This window comes from Muscardinus avellanarius (assembly GCF_963383645.1).
Source record: "Muscardinus avellanarius genome assembly, chromosome: 11".
NCBI classification, from domain to species: Eukaryota; Metazoa; Chordata; class Mammalia; order Rodentia; family Gliridae; genus Muscardinus; species Muscardinus avellanarius.
The window spans coordinates 9,797,775-9,816,361 of NC_137797.1; the positions used below are offsets into that span (position 1 = coordinate 9,797,775).

Consider the following 18,587-nt stretch of genomic DNA (forward strand, 5'->3'; position numbering starts at 1 on the left):
CCCAAGTACTGGGATTACAAGCATGTGACACCATGCCTGACTTGCGGGACCCTGTTTCAAACTAGAAATAAAATAGGGCTGGGGTGTAGTGCAGAGGAATGCCCCTGGGTTCAATCCCCAGCACCAATAAATAAATAAATAGGGCCAGGGGTAAGCTTAGAGGTAGAATGCCTCTGGGTTTAATCCCCAGTACCAAAAGGTAAAATAAAGTAGAATTGGGGGTATGGCTCAGAGGTAGTATAAGCCTGTATTCAATCCCCAGTACCACAAAGGAAAAAAAAAAAAAGAGTTGTGTGTGTGTATGGTACTAGGGATTGAACTCAGGGGTGTTCTACTTCCAAGCTATACCCTCAATCTTTTTTTTTTTTTTTTTTTTTTAGTTTGAAACAGGGTCTTGCTAGGTGGCTGAGAGTTTTGCTAAAGTAGAGAGGCTGGCCTCGAACCTGCAATCCTCCTAGCTCAGCTCCCAAGTACTGAGATTACAGGTGTGCCCGTTGGGCTAAACTTGATCTTGAACAGTGAGTGGACCCCATCGCTCTCTTCCAGCTAAGCAGGGAGTCTACATCTCCTCCAACCCTTCAGTCCTGAGGGACTCAGCCCAGGCCCTCGTAGACATCTTCCCGGGCTTGGGACAGTGCTCAGAGCCCGGGTGGTCCAGACCTCAGGAATCAGTTGGCATTCGAGTGCTCAGGGGACAGTGCCGCTCAGGCCACCTACGCCTGGTCTGTCACTCCTCCAGTCAGGGCACGGCCGGCCCACAGGAGACCATGACGGAACTCAGAGTCTATCAGCACACGTGAGATGCTCTGCATCACACAGCCAGGTGCCTCAGGGCAGATGCCAGGTCCACCCGGGCAAGGCGGCCTCCCTCTCACACTCCCGGCTGCAGCCGCCGGCACAGAGGAGCCCAAGACCGGTACCAGGCTGCACCCGGCGTCCAGATCCCAGTTCTAAGTGGCTGTGTGGCCTTGGCAGAGGCACACAGAACCTCTGACATTTGCAGGGCGTTGGGGCACAGGCCTGTAATCCCAGTACTTGGGAGGCTGAGACAGGAGGACTGCAGGTTTAAGGCCATTGAGAGGCACTATTTCAAAATAAAAATAAAGAGGGGTGGGGTATAGCTTGGTAGTAGACCCCCCTTCCCCTGGGTTCATTCCGAAAAAATAAAACAGAAAAGAACCCCTGACTCTAGCCAGCCTGAACAACTTAGCAAGACTGTTTCAAAAATAAACTGTAACAAGGGCTGGGGATATAGCTCAGTGGTAGGGAACTCCTGGGTTCAACCCCAGCACTGCAAAACAAACAACAAAAAGAAAGTAACAACACAACCCCTGACAGGAGGGGGGGTTACACGACACAGAGGGGAGAGGATTTGCTCCAGTGCCCTGGGAACAGAACCCTGAGAGAATCGCCACCGAAGCCTCCATCCAGAGCAAGGGGCGTGCGCCTGTAATCCTAGTACTTGGGAGGCTGAGACAGGAGGCTCACAAATTCAAAATCAGCCTCAGCAATTCAGCCATACCCTCAACAACTTACTGAGTCTCTGTTTCGAAATAAAAATAAACTGGGCATGGTGGCATACATTTGTAATCCCAGTACTTGGGAGGCTGAGATAGGAGGATCACAGGCTCAAGGACAGCCTCGGCAAGTAATGAGACTTATTAACCTAGTGAGACCCTGTTTGAAATAAAATTTTTTTTTTTTTTTTTTTGGTGGTACTGGGGTTCCTGGAAGCCCTTCTACCTCCGGGCTACACTCCCAGACCTATTTTTACATTTTTATTTGGAAACAGGGTCTCCTAAGCCAGCGCGCGCGGCTGGCTTCGAACCTGCGCGATCCTCCTGTCTCTGCCTCCCAAGCGCGGGGATTACAAGCGTGCGCCACCACGCCCGGCTTGAAATAAAAATTTTAAAAAACAGGGCTGAGAGTATATAGCTCAGAGGTAGAATGCCCCTGGGCTCAATTGCCAGTTTCCCCAAAATATATATACATATATAAAATCGGTCTGGTCCAGATCTCCGAAGGGTCCCGCCCGGCTCATGAAGGCGTGACCAGGCCCTAAGTGAAGGCGCTGGCGCAGCTCCTTCTCCCCACAGCTTCCAGGCCCAAGAGGACCTCATACCCTCCCCATCCATACTTGGCACCCAGACCACAGCTCCCTGCCCCCCACCGCCCCAGAGCACCCACAAACTGGCCGCACGCGCATGCCCTTCAGACTTCGCAGCTGTTTTTATTATTAATATTATCTTCTCCTTTAAGCATCCCTTTAAGGGTGAAATGAAATCCAACCATTTACAGAGAAAATGATTTCAGAATGTACATATTGATTTTCCTTTACAAAAAAAATAATACTATTATTATTACTGGTGTCCTTGAATTATACATCTCCCAGGGCCCCGCCTTCTGCTTGGGGAAGTCTTATGCCCCACCCCGATTCTTGCCCCGGAGCCCTCCCACACAGGCCTGCTGAGCCCATAGGACACATGGGTGGACGAGGCCTGCTGGATCCTTGGCATGGACGGGCCTCTTCAGGCCTAGAGGTCACGGTCCAGTGGTTCCTGGGAAAAGAAATCTGGACAAGGTGATAGAAGCCCTGTGTTGGCCTCCACGTTTAGTGGTTCCCCTTCATGTTGGGGGGTGGGTCCCCGGCATCCCTACCCCCCAGTTTTCAGTGTATGCTGTGATACGTGAAATGCTCCAGCCCGGCCCCCCGGCCCCAACCGGCGCAGCCGTCCTCTCTGCCCAGTAGGCTGGTTTTCCCCTGCTCTGCGGTGAGGGGCCTTCCCACTGGGTCTGCATAGGCAGGTACCCCCGCAGGCCTCAGCTTCTGCTCCTTCCCGACCCACCCCAGCGGGTGACCCACGGGCCAGGGGCCCCTGCCAGCCCGGGGACAGGCTTCCCTAAAGCAGCTGAGCATGCCGGGGCCGTGGGGCCAGGAAGCTGTCCAGGACGGAGGCTCTGGGCTGAGACTCAAGACTCAGGGGCCCCCAGGCACTGCCCAACATAAGGTGACCAGAGGCAGTCCAGAGGGCGGCCCCCGTCAGGACGGACCCCGAGCCACAGGGACACCCCGGCTTCTCAAACCACAACTCAGCCAGCGAGGAACACCGCGGTGACTTCAAAGGAGGGGCTCCCTCCGAGGGCATCCCCTGGACGGGACGTACCATTCCTCGGCCTGCTTCACATCTGCCCCGATGGCTGCTCCAAGGCCAGCCCCCAAACCATTCCCGCACCAGGTGCGTCCCCTGGACGGCAGCAGCAACGCAGACCCCTGTCTGCCTGGCCCGTCGAGATCCCCCAGGAAGACGCCCAGGATGTGGGGTCCCGGGAGGACGTGGCTGGGACTGGGAGGGGCTCAGGTTCCCAGCTGGACTGCCCTTAGGCCGGAATGATTCTTTTTCAGACTGAAAGACAGACAGACAGACAGACAGACCCTGTATCCCCTTTAGCCTCATTTTCTAGGCTCCCCAAAGGCTTCCTGCCTCCCTCATGTTGGGGAGCCCAGAAGTGTGGTCACAGGCTCCAGGTCCCAGAGAAGAGGATGCCTGGGCTGGACTCCCACATCACACACAACATCTATGTACAGGGACACATCAACAAAGACATACAAATACACAGCAAGCATGCACCCATGCCCATAAATATACACTCACTCACAAACATGTACCATTCCACAGGCAGCCTCTGCCCCGGGCACCACAGGGGATGGTGAGGGGTCCTCCTCACCTGCCCGCAGGCTCACCGCACCCAGCCCTGGGCAGACAGGGAGACCAGCAGGAGCAGCTTGTTTCGGAGGCTCTGAACAATGAGAGCAGGGTCCTCCGACTAAAAAGACCTTCCTGCTGCTTCCCCGGAGACGCTGCTTTTCCCACACCTGTTCTTTTCTCCTTCATCAACAAGAGAACCGCCAAACTGAGGCCAGTACATGGCAGTCCAAGCTGGAGACTACATGTCCCAGTTTCCCTTGCAGCTACTCAAGACCATGTGACTAAGTCGTGGCCAATGAGATGTCACTTGATGACTCAGCAGGAAAGGGTGTGCACTTCCTTACCTTTCTCTGCTTTGGGATTCACAAGTGATAGGTAGTGGGAGCTGGAGCAGCCTCTCTGTATCTCAAATTAGAATGTGGGAATGAAAGAAAGCAGAGCTGCCCTACTCGCTCTGGACCATCCTCTTCTAGACAATTTAATCAGAAACAAGCTTCCCTCTGGCTACATTTGAGGGTCTCTTAAAGCAGCTTAGAATCTCCTCCAACAAATACATCCCCCGCTCTCACAGGCAAACTAAGAACAAGGGCTGGACACATAACTGGCCTTAATGTCCCTTCTGGAGCCCAGGAGAGAGACTCCTGGCCCCTGACCAGCCCTCAGGGAGGGGCACGGAGTGAATCCACCTGGGAGGGTGGCAAGCCTGCCGTGGGTGCATAGACATCTGGGTTTGCTTTCCATTCCTGGCAGGAAGGATTTTCTTTTCTTTTTCTTTCTTTCTTCTTCTTCTTCTTTTTTTTTTTTTTTTTCTTTTTTCCTTTTTCGTCGAGCTGAAAGGCCTGACCCTCTGGATTCGCGAGGGCCTGAGCAGGGAAGAGGCCCACCCGGCCACTTCTGGTCCTCTCTAGAAGCCCGAGCCCAGCCGGCAGGAGGCCGGAAGGTAACGCGGGTGGCCGCCACCCCGGGAGGCCCGGGCCGCCTTAGCCTTCCACCGCGTCCGCCCCGGCCCTGGCGGCGGGCGGCCGCGCGCCCGCCGCGGTGCCCCTGGGCTCCCGGTAGGGGTTGTCCAGCAGGTAGCGGAACTGGTCGTAGTTGGTGAGCAGGTACTTGGGCGCGTACATGTGCTCGCTGGGGTCGGCGGGCGGGTACTCCTGCTGCGAGCCGTCGAACCAGCCGCCGGTGCGGATGAGGCCGCGGATGTAGTTGAGGTCCCGCTTGTCCTCGTAGTCGCCCCAGCGCGGGAAGTCGCCGTTCTGGGCCGACACGAGCTTGAAGTAGATGCCCTCGGGCGTGAAGCACCAGGAGCAGTGCCAGCCGGCGAAGTGCAGCGGGCTGCCCAGCGACCACTGCACCAGGATGTGGCCCGTGCGGTTCTCGTACTGGCGGAAGTTGGGCATGGTGTAGTACTGGCGGCGGCGCAGGCGGATGCCGTCCAGCCCGTACACGGCCTGCAGCATGTCCACCGTGCAGCCCGACACCACCTCCAGCGTGCCCGGCTGCTTCCAGAAGAAGCCGTAGAGCGACTTGCGCATGTGGAAGGCGAAGGGCTCCGTCCAGCCGTCGTACAGCTTGAGGAAGAGCACGCCGTCGCGCGCCGGGATCTCGTCGGCGTCGTCGATGATGAAGACGTCATCGGGCCGCAGGTTGCGCAGGCGCGAGACGCCGTCCTGCGTGAGGAAGGTGCGCAGGTAGTCGTCGGCGATCCAGCCGTCCTGGCGGCCGCCGGGCGGGAAGTGGTCCAGGAAGACGTAGAGCACCTTGTGGCGGATGTACTCGAAGGTGCCGTTGGTCAGCATCTCGCGGAACTTGAGCGGCCGCGGCTCCCCGTAGGCCGTGAAGTTGGACTCGCACACCACGAAGGCGTCCACCACGTCGCCCAGCTCGTGGAAGCGCACGTCCAGCAGGTCGAACTCGTGGTTGACGTTGATGGCGTTGATGACGCGGCGCGGCACGGCGCGCGGCGCCAGGCGCTCCTTGGTGGGCAGGTTGGAGTACTGCACCACGGTGGGCACGCCGCAGCTCGGGCCGTGCCAGCCGGGCCGGCACACGCACTCCACCCACGTGCGCCGCGCGCTCAGCGCGGGCCGGGCCGGCCGCCGGGGGCGCCCCCGCGCCGCCGAGGCCTCGGGCGGCTCGCGCGGGGCCGGGGGCCGCTCCAGCGTCTTGGTGCCCGGCTTGAAGCACACGCCGCCCGCCTTGGTGCGCACGAAGTACTCGGTGGTGTCCTCGGGCAGCACGAAGTCGGCGCGGTGCAGCTCCGCGGCGGCCCCGCTGGGGGGCAGCGGCTGCAGCAGCGGGGAGTGCGAGTACAGCGGGGTCCGCAGCAGGTCGGGGCCGCCCGGCTCGGGGCTGGCCTGGGGCGTGACCGGGGCATTGTTCCAGAAGAAGCTGGACACCAGGTTAGGGCTGAGGGAGGCCAGTTCGCGGGGGAAGGTGACGTACGACAGGGTCTTGAAGAAGTGCAGGAAGGAGATGAGGCACAGGCCGGCCATACAGAACATGAAAAAGAGCTTGTAGCGTCTCATCTTCATCCTGCGCCAAAGCAGAGGACAGGCGTCAGGGGCAGCCCGGGCTCCTCCGCGACGGCGGGGGGGGGGGGGGGGGCAGCGAGCCTTTGCGGCGGCCGCCTCGGACGGTAGAGCCACCCACCTCCTGTCCCCCTGCGTGGAGCCACCCACCTCCTGTCCTGCCAGGCCGGCTCGCGGTGGGAAGGACACCTGTGCCCACAGCCCTTCCCCTCAGAGACCCCCCAGGCCCCTTCCTCCCCCGGCCCGCCCTGGGGCCAACTGCGGCCAGGCGGTGCCCAGGAGCACCCTGCATCCTAGGAAAAGCACCGCCTAGCTCGCTGCCCCTGGGTTACTTACCCACTTATTGTTGTGGTACTGGAGATTGAATCCTAGGGCATTCTATCTCTGACCTACATTCTCAGCCCCATTTTATTTTTTTTAAATTTTGCAGTACTGGGGATGGAACCCAAGGACATTCTACCTCTGAGCTATACCCCCAGCCCTATTTTTTATTCTTTATTTTGAAACAGGCTCTGTCTCCCTAAGTTGCAAAGGGCCTCACTAAGTAGTTGAGGCTGTCCACGAATTGCGATGCTCCTGTCTCAGCCTCCCAGGTACTGGGATTACAAGTGTGTGCACCATACCTGACCTTATTTTTTGGTTGGAAACAAAAAACAGGGTCTCACTAAGTTGCAGAGAACAACACTAGGTAGCAGAGGCTGGCCCAAACCTGTGATCCTCCTGTCTCAGCCTCCCCAAGTACTGTGATTATAAACAGGGGCCACCGTGCCTGGCTTAAATCAACGTTTTACTTTAGGATATTTGTTGATGATTAGCTGGGCATAGTGGTGCACACCTGTAATCCCAGTACTTGGGAGGCTGAAACAGGAGGATCGTGGTTCGCAGACAGTCTCAGCTACTTAGTGAGGTCCTCTGCAACTCAGTGAGACCCTGTTTCAGAAATAAAGAATAAAAGGCCGGGCGTGGTGGCGCACGCTTGTAATCCCCACACTTGGGAGGTGGAGACAGGAGGATCACGCAGGTTCGAAGCCAGCCGCGCTGGCTTAAGAGACCCTGTTTCCAAAAATAAAAAAGTATAAAATAGGTCTGGGAGTGTAGCCCAGAGGTAGAAGGGCTTCCAGGAACCCCAGTACCACCAAAAAAAGATTTGTAGATTATAAGAAAAGTCAGGGGCCCCTTGCGTGCTTCAGCCAGTTTCCGCTATTATTTTTCTATTCTTTCGTTATTTTGGTACTGGGAATGGAGTCCAGGGACATTTTACCTCTAAGCTACACCCCCAGCCGTGTTTTATCTTTACTTTGAACTGGGATCTCACTAAATTGATGGAATCTGCTTGTTGAAGTCGGCCTCAAGTCTGTGGCCCTCCTGTCTCGGGCACTGGGATTATGGGTGCGTGCCACCATGCCTGGCTCGGCTTCTACTGGTAACGTCTTGTGCCACCACAGTACACTGGTCACAGGAGGAAGCCAATACTGGTATATCATTATTAACCAGACTGCATACTTTATTTGGGCTTTTTTCATAGATTTTTTTGGTCCTAGGGATTGAACCCAGGGCCTCAAGCCTGCTACGCCTGAGCTCCACCACTGAGCTGCACCCTCAGCCAAGGGCATGTTTATCTTGTGAATGAACTTGTTTAGTGACACAGCAGAGTGTGTGCGTGTGTGTGTGTGTGTGTGTGTGTGTGTGTGTGTGTGTGAGAGAGAGAGAGAGAGAGAGAGATACAGGATTGAACCACTGACCCCAGGACTACTACACCCAGCCCTTTTTGTTTGTTATTTTGATTGAGACAGGGATTGGCTAAGTTGCCCAAGCTGGCCTTGAATTTGCCAACCTCTTGCCTCCTGAGACACAGATTTTAGGCAGTGCCACTGCACTTGCCAGGACAGAACACTTCTGTGGTGCTGGGGATTGTACCCAGAGACTTTCTAGCTCTGAGCTACACCCCCTGCGCCCTTTTTATTTTTTATTTTATTTTTATTATTATTTTTTTTTTTTTGGTGGTACTGGGGGTGGAACCCAGAAGCTTTCTACCTCCGAGCTATATTCCCAGACCTATTTTTATATTTTATTTGGAAACAGGGTCTCACTAAGTTGCTGAGAGCCTCACTAAGTAGCTGAGGCTGGCTTCAAACCCGTGTGATCCTCCTGTCTCAGCCTCCCAAGCGCGGGGATTACAAGCGTGCACCACCACACCCGGCTTATATTTTTTTGTTTTGAAACAGGGTCTCACTAGCTTACTGAAATTCTCATTAAATTGCTGAGGCTGGCCTTGAACCTGCAGTCCTCTTGTCTCAGCCTCCCAAGTACTGCGATTATAGGCATGCATCACCACACCTGGCTCAAGAGAGCACCTCTGACTTAGACCATGGAGCCCATGGAGGTGGCCTGGTGGAAGTTCCACCCATTTGCCTAAAGAAAGCAAGGCAGTGTCCAGCAGGATCAGTGACCTGCCTGGGGGCTGGGGATGGAGCAGCAGGTCACAGAGGGACCAGGATGAAACCTGGCCTCCAGCTTCTGGCACCAGCCCACCTACATGCTCCTTCCCTCAGGGTGCTCCTTTCTGCGGCCTATGGTCACCTGGGTGTCCTGCTGCACTGCCCCGGCTTCAAGGGAGAATGGAAAGATGCACTGGGCTGCAAGCTGCTATGACCTGGGGAGGTCCAGGCGGCGCCGTATTCCTGGTGTGCTCCTGGTGTCCCGAGCTCCGCAAGCCCCTGTTGCTCCAGAAGGCCCGGCAGAACTTTCTCTAAGCTACATGTGGTCACGCAGTGCAGAGCCAAGAAACATGAGGCCTGGAAATCCGATTTGAGGCCCATCTCCTCCAGCCCTTTCATTTCAGAGATGACACCAGGAGCTTGGCGCTCAGGGACCTGCCTGGGGCCATGATGCCTGGAGCAGAGGTGAGCCCGCGTGAGCCCCCCCCCCCACACTGTCACCTTGGTGAGGAGGCCTGCACAGCTAGCCTGGGGCTGTCCTGCTGCCGCTCCTGAGGGCCGGGGAGTCCAGAGCCAAACCCCCTGCCCTTTTTTGTTTTTTGTGGTACTGGGGGTGAAACCTAGGGGCTTTTCTACCTCCAGGCTATACTCCCAGGCCTATTTTATACTTTATTTGGAAACAGGGTCTCACTAAGTTGCTGAGAGCCTCACTCAGTAGCTGAGGCTGGCTTCGAACCTGTGTGATCCTCCTGTCTCAGCCTCCCAAGTGCTCGATCAGACCCACAGGGACAGAGGGGTCAGGCCTGAGGACAGCAGGGAGGTGGGGCTCCTGCGTGGCCACCCCCACGGCCCAAGGTCTACAAGGCAGAAGCCTTCGGAAGAACCCACCCACGGGTGCCAGGCCCTGGCGAGGCACCCTGGCCCTTCGGTTCTCCACTTGACCTGCCTGTGGGGAGCGTACATCCCAATTCCAGCCGCTGTTGGAAAGAACTGGTCCCTGAGTTGTGAAGGGCAGGGCCTGGGCCAGCCAGACTAAATCCCCTGGCAGCAGCTAAAAAAAGCCTGAGCAAGGTAAGAGGTGCATGCGTGCCCTGCCTGCTGCACAGGGCCTCTGTGAGCCCGGAGGTCAGACTGACCCAGCCGGCTCTGGGCTCCCTGGCCAGCCTGGCTTTCAGGATCTAGTTACAGCCACCACTGTGCCCTTCCGAGGACAGGACAGCCTCACCAGTGCCTGCGGTCTCTCTGATCCTGAGGCCTCAGGGCAGGGACCCCGATAAAGGCCTCGAGTCTAGACTGCTGCTGTAAGAATCATGGAACTAAGCCTGTTTCCTTCGCCTCTTAGGCTGACGGGAGGCTCAGAAGCACCCGGGGATCAGCCAGGCGGGTGCCGGTGCCTCATAGACCATATTTCCTGGGATTCTTACTTGCAACTCCGTGTGTTTTCAGCTCTCTTGTCCTTTTTCTCTTACCTTCCTTTATTTTGGTGAGTGCCCCCAATACATATTTTAATAGAGGAAGCATAGAAATAAAACGGAGCCCGGCGTGGACGCATACTGTAATCCCAGTACTCGGGAAGCTAAAACAGGAGGATCCCGGGTTCAAAGCCAACCTCAGCAACTTAGCAAGGCTCTCAGCAACCTAGTGAGAACCTGTCTCCAAATACGAAATAAAACCAGGCTGGGGTGTAGCTGGGAGGTAGAATGCCTCTGAGTTCAATCCCTAGCACCAAGAAACAAAGGAATAAACTGGGAAAAGGAAATCAATCAGAGACTCATTACAGGCCCTCAGGCCCTCAGGGAAGTCACTGGAACCACCCTGTACTTACAGATGGGGAAACTGACTCAAAATGATGGCAAGGCTTTGCCCAAGGAACGTCACCATGGTGGGGAGCCAGGACTTGCACCCGAGTCCGGCTCCCGGGCCAGCACCCTGCGCGCGCTCGCTAACACAGGTGGCCGTGCTGCAGCGGAAGCCCTGGGTGCACACCGGCCTGGGCAGCACTCCTGCCTCCGCTACAAAGTGTCACTGAGAAACTCACATGCAGGGACAGCAGCTGCTGCCAACAAACCAGCTCTGCCCCAGCACGCCACATGCATCCCCTCCCGCACCTTCCCAACACGAAGCGAGCACCTTGTTACCCTCGTGTTACAGATGAGGAAGCCCAAGTGAGGGGACTTGCATGGCGTCCAGCGCGACCGATCAGAATTAAGTTGACACCTCAGGGGCCGTTGATGGGGGACACCAGGGGCAAAGCTCTCCCAGGCCCTCCAGTACGCCAAGTTGATCCCGAGTGTGGTGACGGAGGCCTCGTGGGGAGTCCACCTGTGACCAGGAGCGGGACGGCCACCACGTTTACTCCACATGCACTGCCACTGCTCACCTGACGGCCGTCTTATTCCTTCACTCCCTGGGCGCCTGCTGCGCACTGGTACCTTGCCAGACACGGGGAGCACGGGGGCAAGACAGACCTAGAGCCTGTCCCTGTGCCTGAGTCTGTGTCCCCACGGCTGAAGAACCAGGGAAGCTGATGACGTACTCCCCAGTGCAAGGCAGGAGGCCTGACAACCAGGAGCCATGGCGTCAGGTCGTCTAGTCCCAAGGCCAGAGAGCCTAGAGTCCTGGTGTCCACGGGCAGAAGTGCCCCAGCCCTAGGAAAGAAAGAGGAACCGCCCTTCCTGCCTGTTCAGCTTCCTTTCTGTTCTGTGCAGTCCTCTCTGCACCACGGGCGGGATGTCCCCTCAGTCCGCCGCCTCACACGCCCGTCTCCTGCGGATGCACCCTGGCAATGCAAGGCCAGCGTTCCAGGTGTCTTCATCCCAGCAAGGTGACACCTGAAGCTGCCCATCACAATGACCCAGCCGTGACCTCAGAGTCAGGGCCCAGGTGGAGGCCGGCCAGGTGCTGTCTGGAGGCTGTCCCTGGCGGCCGGCTGGGAACAGACAGCAGCTCTGATATACACACTGACAGCTGTCACCGGGTGACAGGAGGCTGCACGGAGCTCTCCGTGGTCCTGAGCCCGCCTGCGCTGACCAGGGTCCTAGCTGGGCCCCAGGGTGCCCTTGGCTGGCCTCACCCTGGTCCCCGCCAGTCTCCTCTGTGGATCATGTCCCGACAACCACTTCCTCTGTCACCCGATAGCCCCTCCCCTTCATGTCCTCAGCTCTGGGACTGCACTGAGGCGCTCGACTCCTTCAACAGGGAGAAGGGACCAGCCGCCACCTCTGTACTGCGGAGGACGGGCAGTGTCCAGGGGTGCCCCGTGGGGGTGGCCATGTGGGGTGCTCTGGTGGTCACCCATCCTGCCCTCAGCCTCCACTCCTGAGCAGAAATTGGTCCATTTGCAACCCCCAGCCCAGGAACCTTGCTCACTGCCTCTCCAGGAGCTGGACCGTTTACATGAAAGGGCACCTTGACTCTGAGCCGGGGTCTCCCTGCTGTGCCCACCCTGCACTCTGTGGCAGGCCAGGCCCGCACCAGACCACCCGAGGACAAACCCTGTCATGCCCAGGAGCTCTTGAGGCACAAGGTCAGCCAACAGTTATGGTGGTCGGGGCTGAACACTGCCTGCGGCCTTGGCAAGTTACTGTGCCTCTCCGTGCCTTGGTTTCCCCTCTTGTTAACCCATGTGAAGGGCTAGGAAATGTGCTCAGACATATAGCCAGGGCTCTGTTGTTACTGGCAGTCTGGACGATTTCGACTGCAAGCACTGTGACTAGTGGTGGTCCTCGGTGAGTTACTGAGTGTCCTGACCCTCGGTCTTCTCAGGGTCAGAAGGAAGATGCCTTCCTTTCCCTTGCAGTCCCGTGAGAGATGCAGATAAACCATGATGTCAAAACATCTTGCAATGGGGCACTGTAGCATACTCTGTGTGTGTGTGTGTGTGTGTGTGTGTGTGTGTGTGTGTGTGTGTGTGTGTTTTACTAGGGGTTGGACCCAGATGCATTCTGCCTCTGAGCTAAACTCCCAACCCTACTTTATTATTATTTTTTTTATCTTGAAACAGGGTCTCACTAAGTTGCAGAGGGTTTTGCTAGCTGCCGGGACTGGCCGCTAACCTGCCATCCTCCTGTCTCAGCCTCCCAAGTACTGGAATTTGTAGGTATGCCCCACTCCACCCAGCTTATTCACTCCTTTGATTAATATCCATCAGGCAGGGTCCCCCGAGGGTCACCCCTTCATATGCTGGTCATGCTACAGCCAACATTCCTATTCAGGCTACCGGTGGAATTCCTGAGCCCTTGCAGGGTGCCAAGCATGGCTGCTGCAAAGGGCAGAGGGAAACTGGCTGGATCAGGGGGCCAAACAGGATGGGGAGCGCATGTCCCCACTTTGTGGCTGAGGGCTTGGCAGCCCAGAGAGGTTCAGCTACGTGCTCAGCCACACACAGCTTATGGGACTGAAACATGAAAACCAAGATGCCCAGCGCCCTACACCACTGACACAGACCTGAGGACCTGAGGGCTGCCGATTTGGGGGCCTGCCCCAGACTAAACATGAATGGCCCGGCAAAGGGAAAACTCAGTACCACGATGCCCAGCCCCCCGGAAGCCTGCCCCCGGGCACAGCCAGAGGGAGGGAGCTGCTTCTGCTCCAGGGGCTGGTCAAGGACTCCATCCCCACTGGGTGGCCAGAAGACCCTGACACGCAGGGACAGCTGTGACTGCCCAGCTGTAGGTGAAAATCCAAGGCCCAGAGAGGAGAGGACCAGCTTGCTTCAGCCAGCCAGTGTCTGGGAAGACAAGGAGCCCAGGCCACTGGGGTCCCCAACTTCCCTGGGCACAAGTCCAGGACCCACTCAGTCTGCTCCCAGCTCCAGGGTGCGGCCTTGTTGAAAGATCTCAGTGCAACCCTGAGATCACCCTGGCCCTCTCCTCCCTCCAAACTCTTCCCGGCTCAGCCTGATCCCAGTAACCTGAGGAATGCTTCAGAATTTCCCCACAGAGTGGCTCGCATGTGCCTGAGAAAGTTGGCTCCTGAGGCTGGGACTCATCCTCACCAGGACTCCATCCCTCCCTAAAAAGAGTTACTGGCCTCCCAGGACACTGGCGTCTGGTCTCCAGAGACCCCTGGGCAGCGCAGAGAGATAACATTTGCACCATCCCAGAACATTCTATTGCACAGTGCTGGAGGCTATAAACAGATTAGCCATCTTCAGGCACCAGCCAGTAGGGTGGCTGTGCTCCAAAGCCCTCTCTGGCTCCCCCTGTTGGCCATGAGTTTTGCGGTCCTGAGACCCCTCCTTGCCCGTTAGCAGCAGTGACAGTTGCCACCTACTTCATGCTTAATACGCGCCGGGTGTCAGCTGGATACGTGTATATACAATGCATGCTTTACCCTCACAAGCATCCTCAGAGGCAGGACTCGGCTCTGTTTTACAGATGGAGAAAATGAAGTCTAGAGGGCAACGCAACTTGTAGACCACTCCTGTGCGCCCCATGCCAACCCACTGGTCCCCAGGGCCTGAGACCACACAGCCCCCAGATAAGCCGGGCGGGTGAGTGGGGAAGACTCTGAGCACAGCACAGTCAGCCCGTGCCTGCGGGCGGCCAATCTGTCCTGTCGCCCGTGATGGCAGAAATGTTCCTGGCCTGTGCTAGCCGTATGACGGTCACTAGCCGCACTGGCTACTGAGCGCTTCCACTCGCTGCAGAGACTGAGGGACTGGCTCATAATTGTGATCCGAGTGCCACGTGCGCACTGCCACTGTGTCCAGCCACGCAGGCGGCGGTTAGGGGAACGAGAGGCAGGAGCCCGCTGGGTTCGCTGCACCAGCAGAGGATGAAGAGAAGGCAGGGGTGAATGGTGGAGGGCTGGGGGCAGGGTCCCAGCACTGAGCAGTGCTTGGTAAACACCAGGTGACCGCCACAGGGAGGGTGCAGCCCTGGGGGCAGCCTGGCTCCAGGCATTGGCCAAGAGTCTGCAGGAGGCACTGCCAACCTCAGGAGGGGAAGCAGGGTGCAAGTGGCACCTGGGAGAGTCTGGGATGGAGGAAGAGGGGAAGGAGCCGTGGAGAAGCAGGTGCCAGGTGGTCAGCAGGGGCACAGTGAGGCACCTGTGACCTGGTCCCGGGGAGGTGACCTGTGCTTGAAGTAGGGTGTGTGGGGTCAGCAGGGGGCAGGTAACGGTGAGGTCGGGGTCTGAGGCCTCGTTCTGCACAGAGGCAGCCCGCAGCTGCATGCAGACCTGAGCCAGGCTGCCAGGGTCTCTCCCTGGGCCTCATCTCCTCATCAAATGGGGATGCAATGTGTCCATGTGGCGGGGCTATGGTGAGGATTCCAGGTATTTATGTATTTATTTTGCAGTCCTGGGGATGGAACCCAGGGACAGTCCACCTCTGAGCTATACCCTTAGCCCTATTTTTTATTCTTTATTTTGAAAAAGGGTCTCACTAAGTTGGGGAGAGCCTCGCAAGTTGCTGAGGCTGGCCACAAACCTGCAATCTTCCTGTCTCAGCCTCCCTCCCAAGTACTGGGATTACAAGCTTGCGCTGCCACGCCTGGTTTCGGGTATTTAAAGTGCCTGGCACGTGTGTGAACCAAGCCTTAGTGAGGGCAAGGGGCTGAATATTTATAACAGGAGGAACCGGTCTAAGGAAAAGCGGGCCCTCAGGCAAAAATGTCCAACAAGGACGAGCCCTACTGACTCCACCCCTCGATCCACAGCAGAGCCTGGAGGAGGACTTGCCAAGGCCGCCCAGCAGGTGGACCCAGGTCTCTGGCTTCAGAGACGCCTGGCATGATGATGGATGGGTCTCCTCCGATCTGGATCTCCGTCCCCCAGCCCTGGCCAGGCAGGGAAGGAGGAGCCCTGTGACCCTCAGAGAGCACCAGCGTCTGCACCTGGGCCGGTGGGGATGGCACGCTGCTGCGGGCCGCAGCTCCTAAAGCCTCCCGCAGGCACGGCCGGGAATGGCGTCGCAGCCTTGGCCGAGGGACCAGCATTCCGGGCAGAAGCAATGGCTGCCATGAGTGAGTGGGAGGGGCTGTTCCCTGACCCCTTAGCAGCCCAGGAGGTCAGGAGAGATGGCCAGCCCTCAGCTGCTGTGAACGGATGGGATGGGCCTGAAGAGTGGGTTCATGGAGCTCCAGGCGGAGGACATGAGCCTCGCAAGGACAGTCCCCTCCAGCAGGGCCACACGTCATGGGTGTGCCTGACACACATGTGGGAGGCCCGGAGCCCTTGAGGGCTGGCTGGCCAGGGTGCAGGGACGGTGCCAGGCCACCAGGGGTTCTGGGGAATGTGAGGAGCGTGGCCCAGGGCACTGGGTGGGTGACTGGGAGGTCGGCCCCTGGGCGTGGGGCTGGGGTGCAGCGGGAGCAAGACAGAAGGATGAGGCCCTCGTGGGGCTCAGCGCAGAGGGACAGAGGACACAGAGCACCGGCCTGAGGACACCATGACTCTGGGCCTCCTGAGACCCAGGTGTTGACCAGGCAGCAGGGGGCTCAGTGAGTAGCGTAGGCAGGCCTGGCCCCTGAGGAACCCATGGCCAGCAGCGGTGCGGTGTGGGTGTGGGCTGCGTGGCACGAGGGCCCTCAAGGGTGTCATAATGACGCTGCCTGGGCCCCTCGGCGCTACCTCACACAGCTAAGCCCCAACCTAGCAGGTGTGGGCCAGGTCTGGGGAGTAGCGGGCCCTGAACTTTCCTCCCAGGAGACGGCCACCAGGGCCGCTTCATGGCAGCGGGCCCTCAGAGTGTGCTCTGGTACCCACCCTGGGTGCCCCTTGCCTGCCTTCATTTACCTGAGCCCAGCGGTTGGCTGGTGCAACAGGACCCACACCCCCCACCCACCTGGGGGCTCCTTCCTGGGCTCTTGGGGAAGGTCTGGGCTGCTGCCTTCAGCCTCCCCCAAGGCGAAGTCCCATCCCAGCCACCGCCAGCTGGGGCCCTGGGCCCGCCTGCTCTTCCTGGTCACAATGCCCCTGGTCAGAATTACTGTGCCAGCCTATCCTGCCAGCCTCCAGCCCCCTCTGCATGAAGCCCTCTTTCCAACCCTACAGTGGTGAGTCCTCAGGGCGGGTTTGATGACAGTAACTTTAAAACCATGCTTCCCAGAGCCCCAAGTTCCCGGAAGGCCAGCGCCTGGACTCTCAGCGCGGCCCTGGTCCAGCCTACCGGGCACCGACTGGACCCGGGGGAGAGGGTGCTGATGCTCTAAAGAGTCGGAAAGCACCAAGTGAGCCCTGCACTGCGGACCCCACCCGGCTGGCTCTGCTTCCCAGCCTCGCCCCTGCCCACCATACCCAGCCCGCCCGGCCCTCCCTCCCAACCCTTTCCTCCTTTATTACTTCCCCCAGCTCTGATGGCCCTGAGCTCAGCCAAGCAAGGGAGGCCCCGGGCAACCGCACATCCCCACTTCCTGGCTGCCTGGCCCTGCCTCCCGCGAGCCTGACCTGGTCACAGCCCAGGGATACCCAAGCCCATGTCCACAGCCTGGAACTACACGGGAGGGGGAGGGAGCATCCTGCTGAGACCTACCGCGCGACGCCCGCTGGCAGGGTCTGCCAAGTGCTTCAGAGCTGTTCTCTAATTCCACCCAACACCAGTGGGCTCCAAGAGTCAGAGGGCACGTCCAACTCACCCTGCGGTCATCGCTGCCACCTCCCGTCACCTGGTACCTGCCTCCAGGCCCCCAGAGACACCACCATGGGGGGGGGGGGTTGCAGCGTCAGCCCCAGCTGCCACCGTGCTCTCCGGGCTCTGTTCCTGGTTTTTATAGCTTTATGGTGGCTGAGGCCTCCCTAGAGGCTGTCCTGGTCTCCCCAGATGTCAGTTAGGTGACTGGAAGCAGACCTTGGCCCTGCCGAATGCCAGCCCTGCCCTTCACCTGGGCTGGCTTCCAGCCCCACCGCCTCTCCCGGCTGCCCCACCTCGGCCTCAGTCCCCTCTTTCTTCCAACAGGTAACCCGGCAGCGGGAGGCAGCCGCACCCACGGCCAGGTGCAGGGGGCAGGGAACACCTTTTCCCGGCAGGCGCTGGTAAGGTAAACCGTGTGCTTCCCTCTGAGCCTTGCCCTCCTTGTTCTCTGGATAGAGGGTCCCCCTGAGAGCTGCACCCCAACTCTCCTGGGGTGGGGAAGAGGCTGGACATTCTCAGTGGGAAATGAACGGAAGCCAAGGAGTGTGTGAAAGTGGACAAGCTTGGAAATAAACTCTGTGGAGGGACCCAGCCTCTCAAAGTGGGGGGACCAAGGGGCAGGGACCTAAGCCCACGGAGGGGCGCAGGTCAGGGGCTCACTGTGAGGGAGTGGAGACTGGGCCCCGCATGGCTAGCTACAGTGAGACACGGGATAGAGGAGACCCCTGGACAGCCACGTCCACCTTGTTTCTCTGGTCCCCTGAGAACCACAGGCCAGTGGGGAATAAATCCCCCGAGACTCCCTCACCTTGGGCCTGCGGCTCCCTGCTATCCCCAGGCCACGCAGCCTCTGGATTCACACGACCGACCCTGCCTGGCCTGCAGTAGGCCAGGAGAGAGAGCAGAGTCCAGGGGGCTGGGGTTGAGGCCAGCCCTGCCCTGCCTCAGTTTCTACATCCATGGATGGCGATCAGGGTGCCCCCTCCTCCAGTGCTCCTCCGGAGCAGAGCAGCTCTCAGCGTCTTGGGGTTGGCAGTGGGCTGAGAGAGGCGGCCCTCACCAGCTACCAAGGACGCAAGGCCAAGCCAGGCCAGAGGGGCCAGCGCCAAGCGCCTCTGGCTCCAAAAGAAACATTCTGGGCCCTTCCAGCCAGGGCTGGGGGGATCTCTCCAGCCCAAACTTTCAGAAGACGGTGTGAGTGGGCAGCAGCTTGCTGGGGCCTGGACTCAAACCAGCCCTTCTCAGTCCACCCTGTGTGACCCTGAGCAAGGTACTTAATATCCTGGACTTTGGCAACCCCATCCCCAAAGCGAGACCATCCCTCCCCCTCCCCCCTGCG

At 58.5% G+C, this 18,587-nt stretch overlaps 1 protein-coding gene across 1 annotated transcript; it reads right to left on the bottom strand.

The window, feature by feature from the left end:
- Nucleotides 1-4,687: 4,687 nt before the first annotated feature.
- Nucleotides 4,688-6,238, bottom strand: MGAT3 (beta-1,4-mannosyl-glycoprotein 4-beta-N-acetylglucosaminyltransferase; the record flags this gene model as incomplete). The annotated part of the gene is made up of 1 exon (XM_080704781.1): nt 4,688-6,238. One exon carries the CDS (start codon nt 6,236-6,238, stop codon nt 4,688-4,690), a length of 1,551 nt encoding a protein of 516 aa, XP_080560907.1.
- Between the last annotated feature and the right edge of the window lie 12,349 nt (nt 6,239-18,587).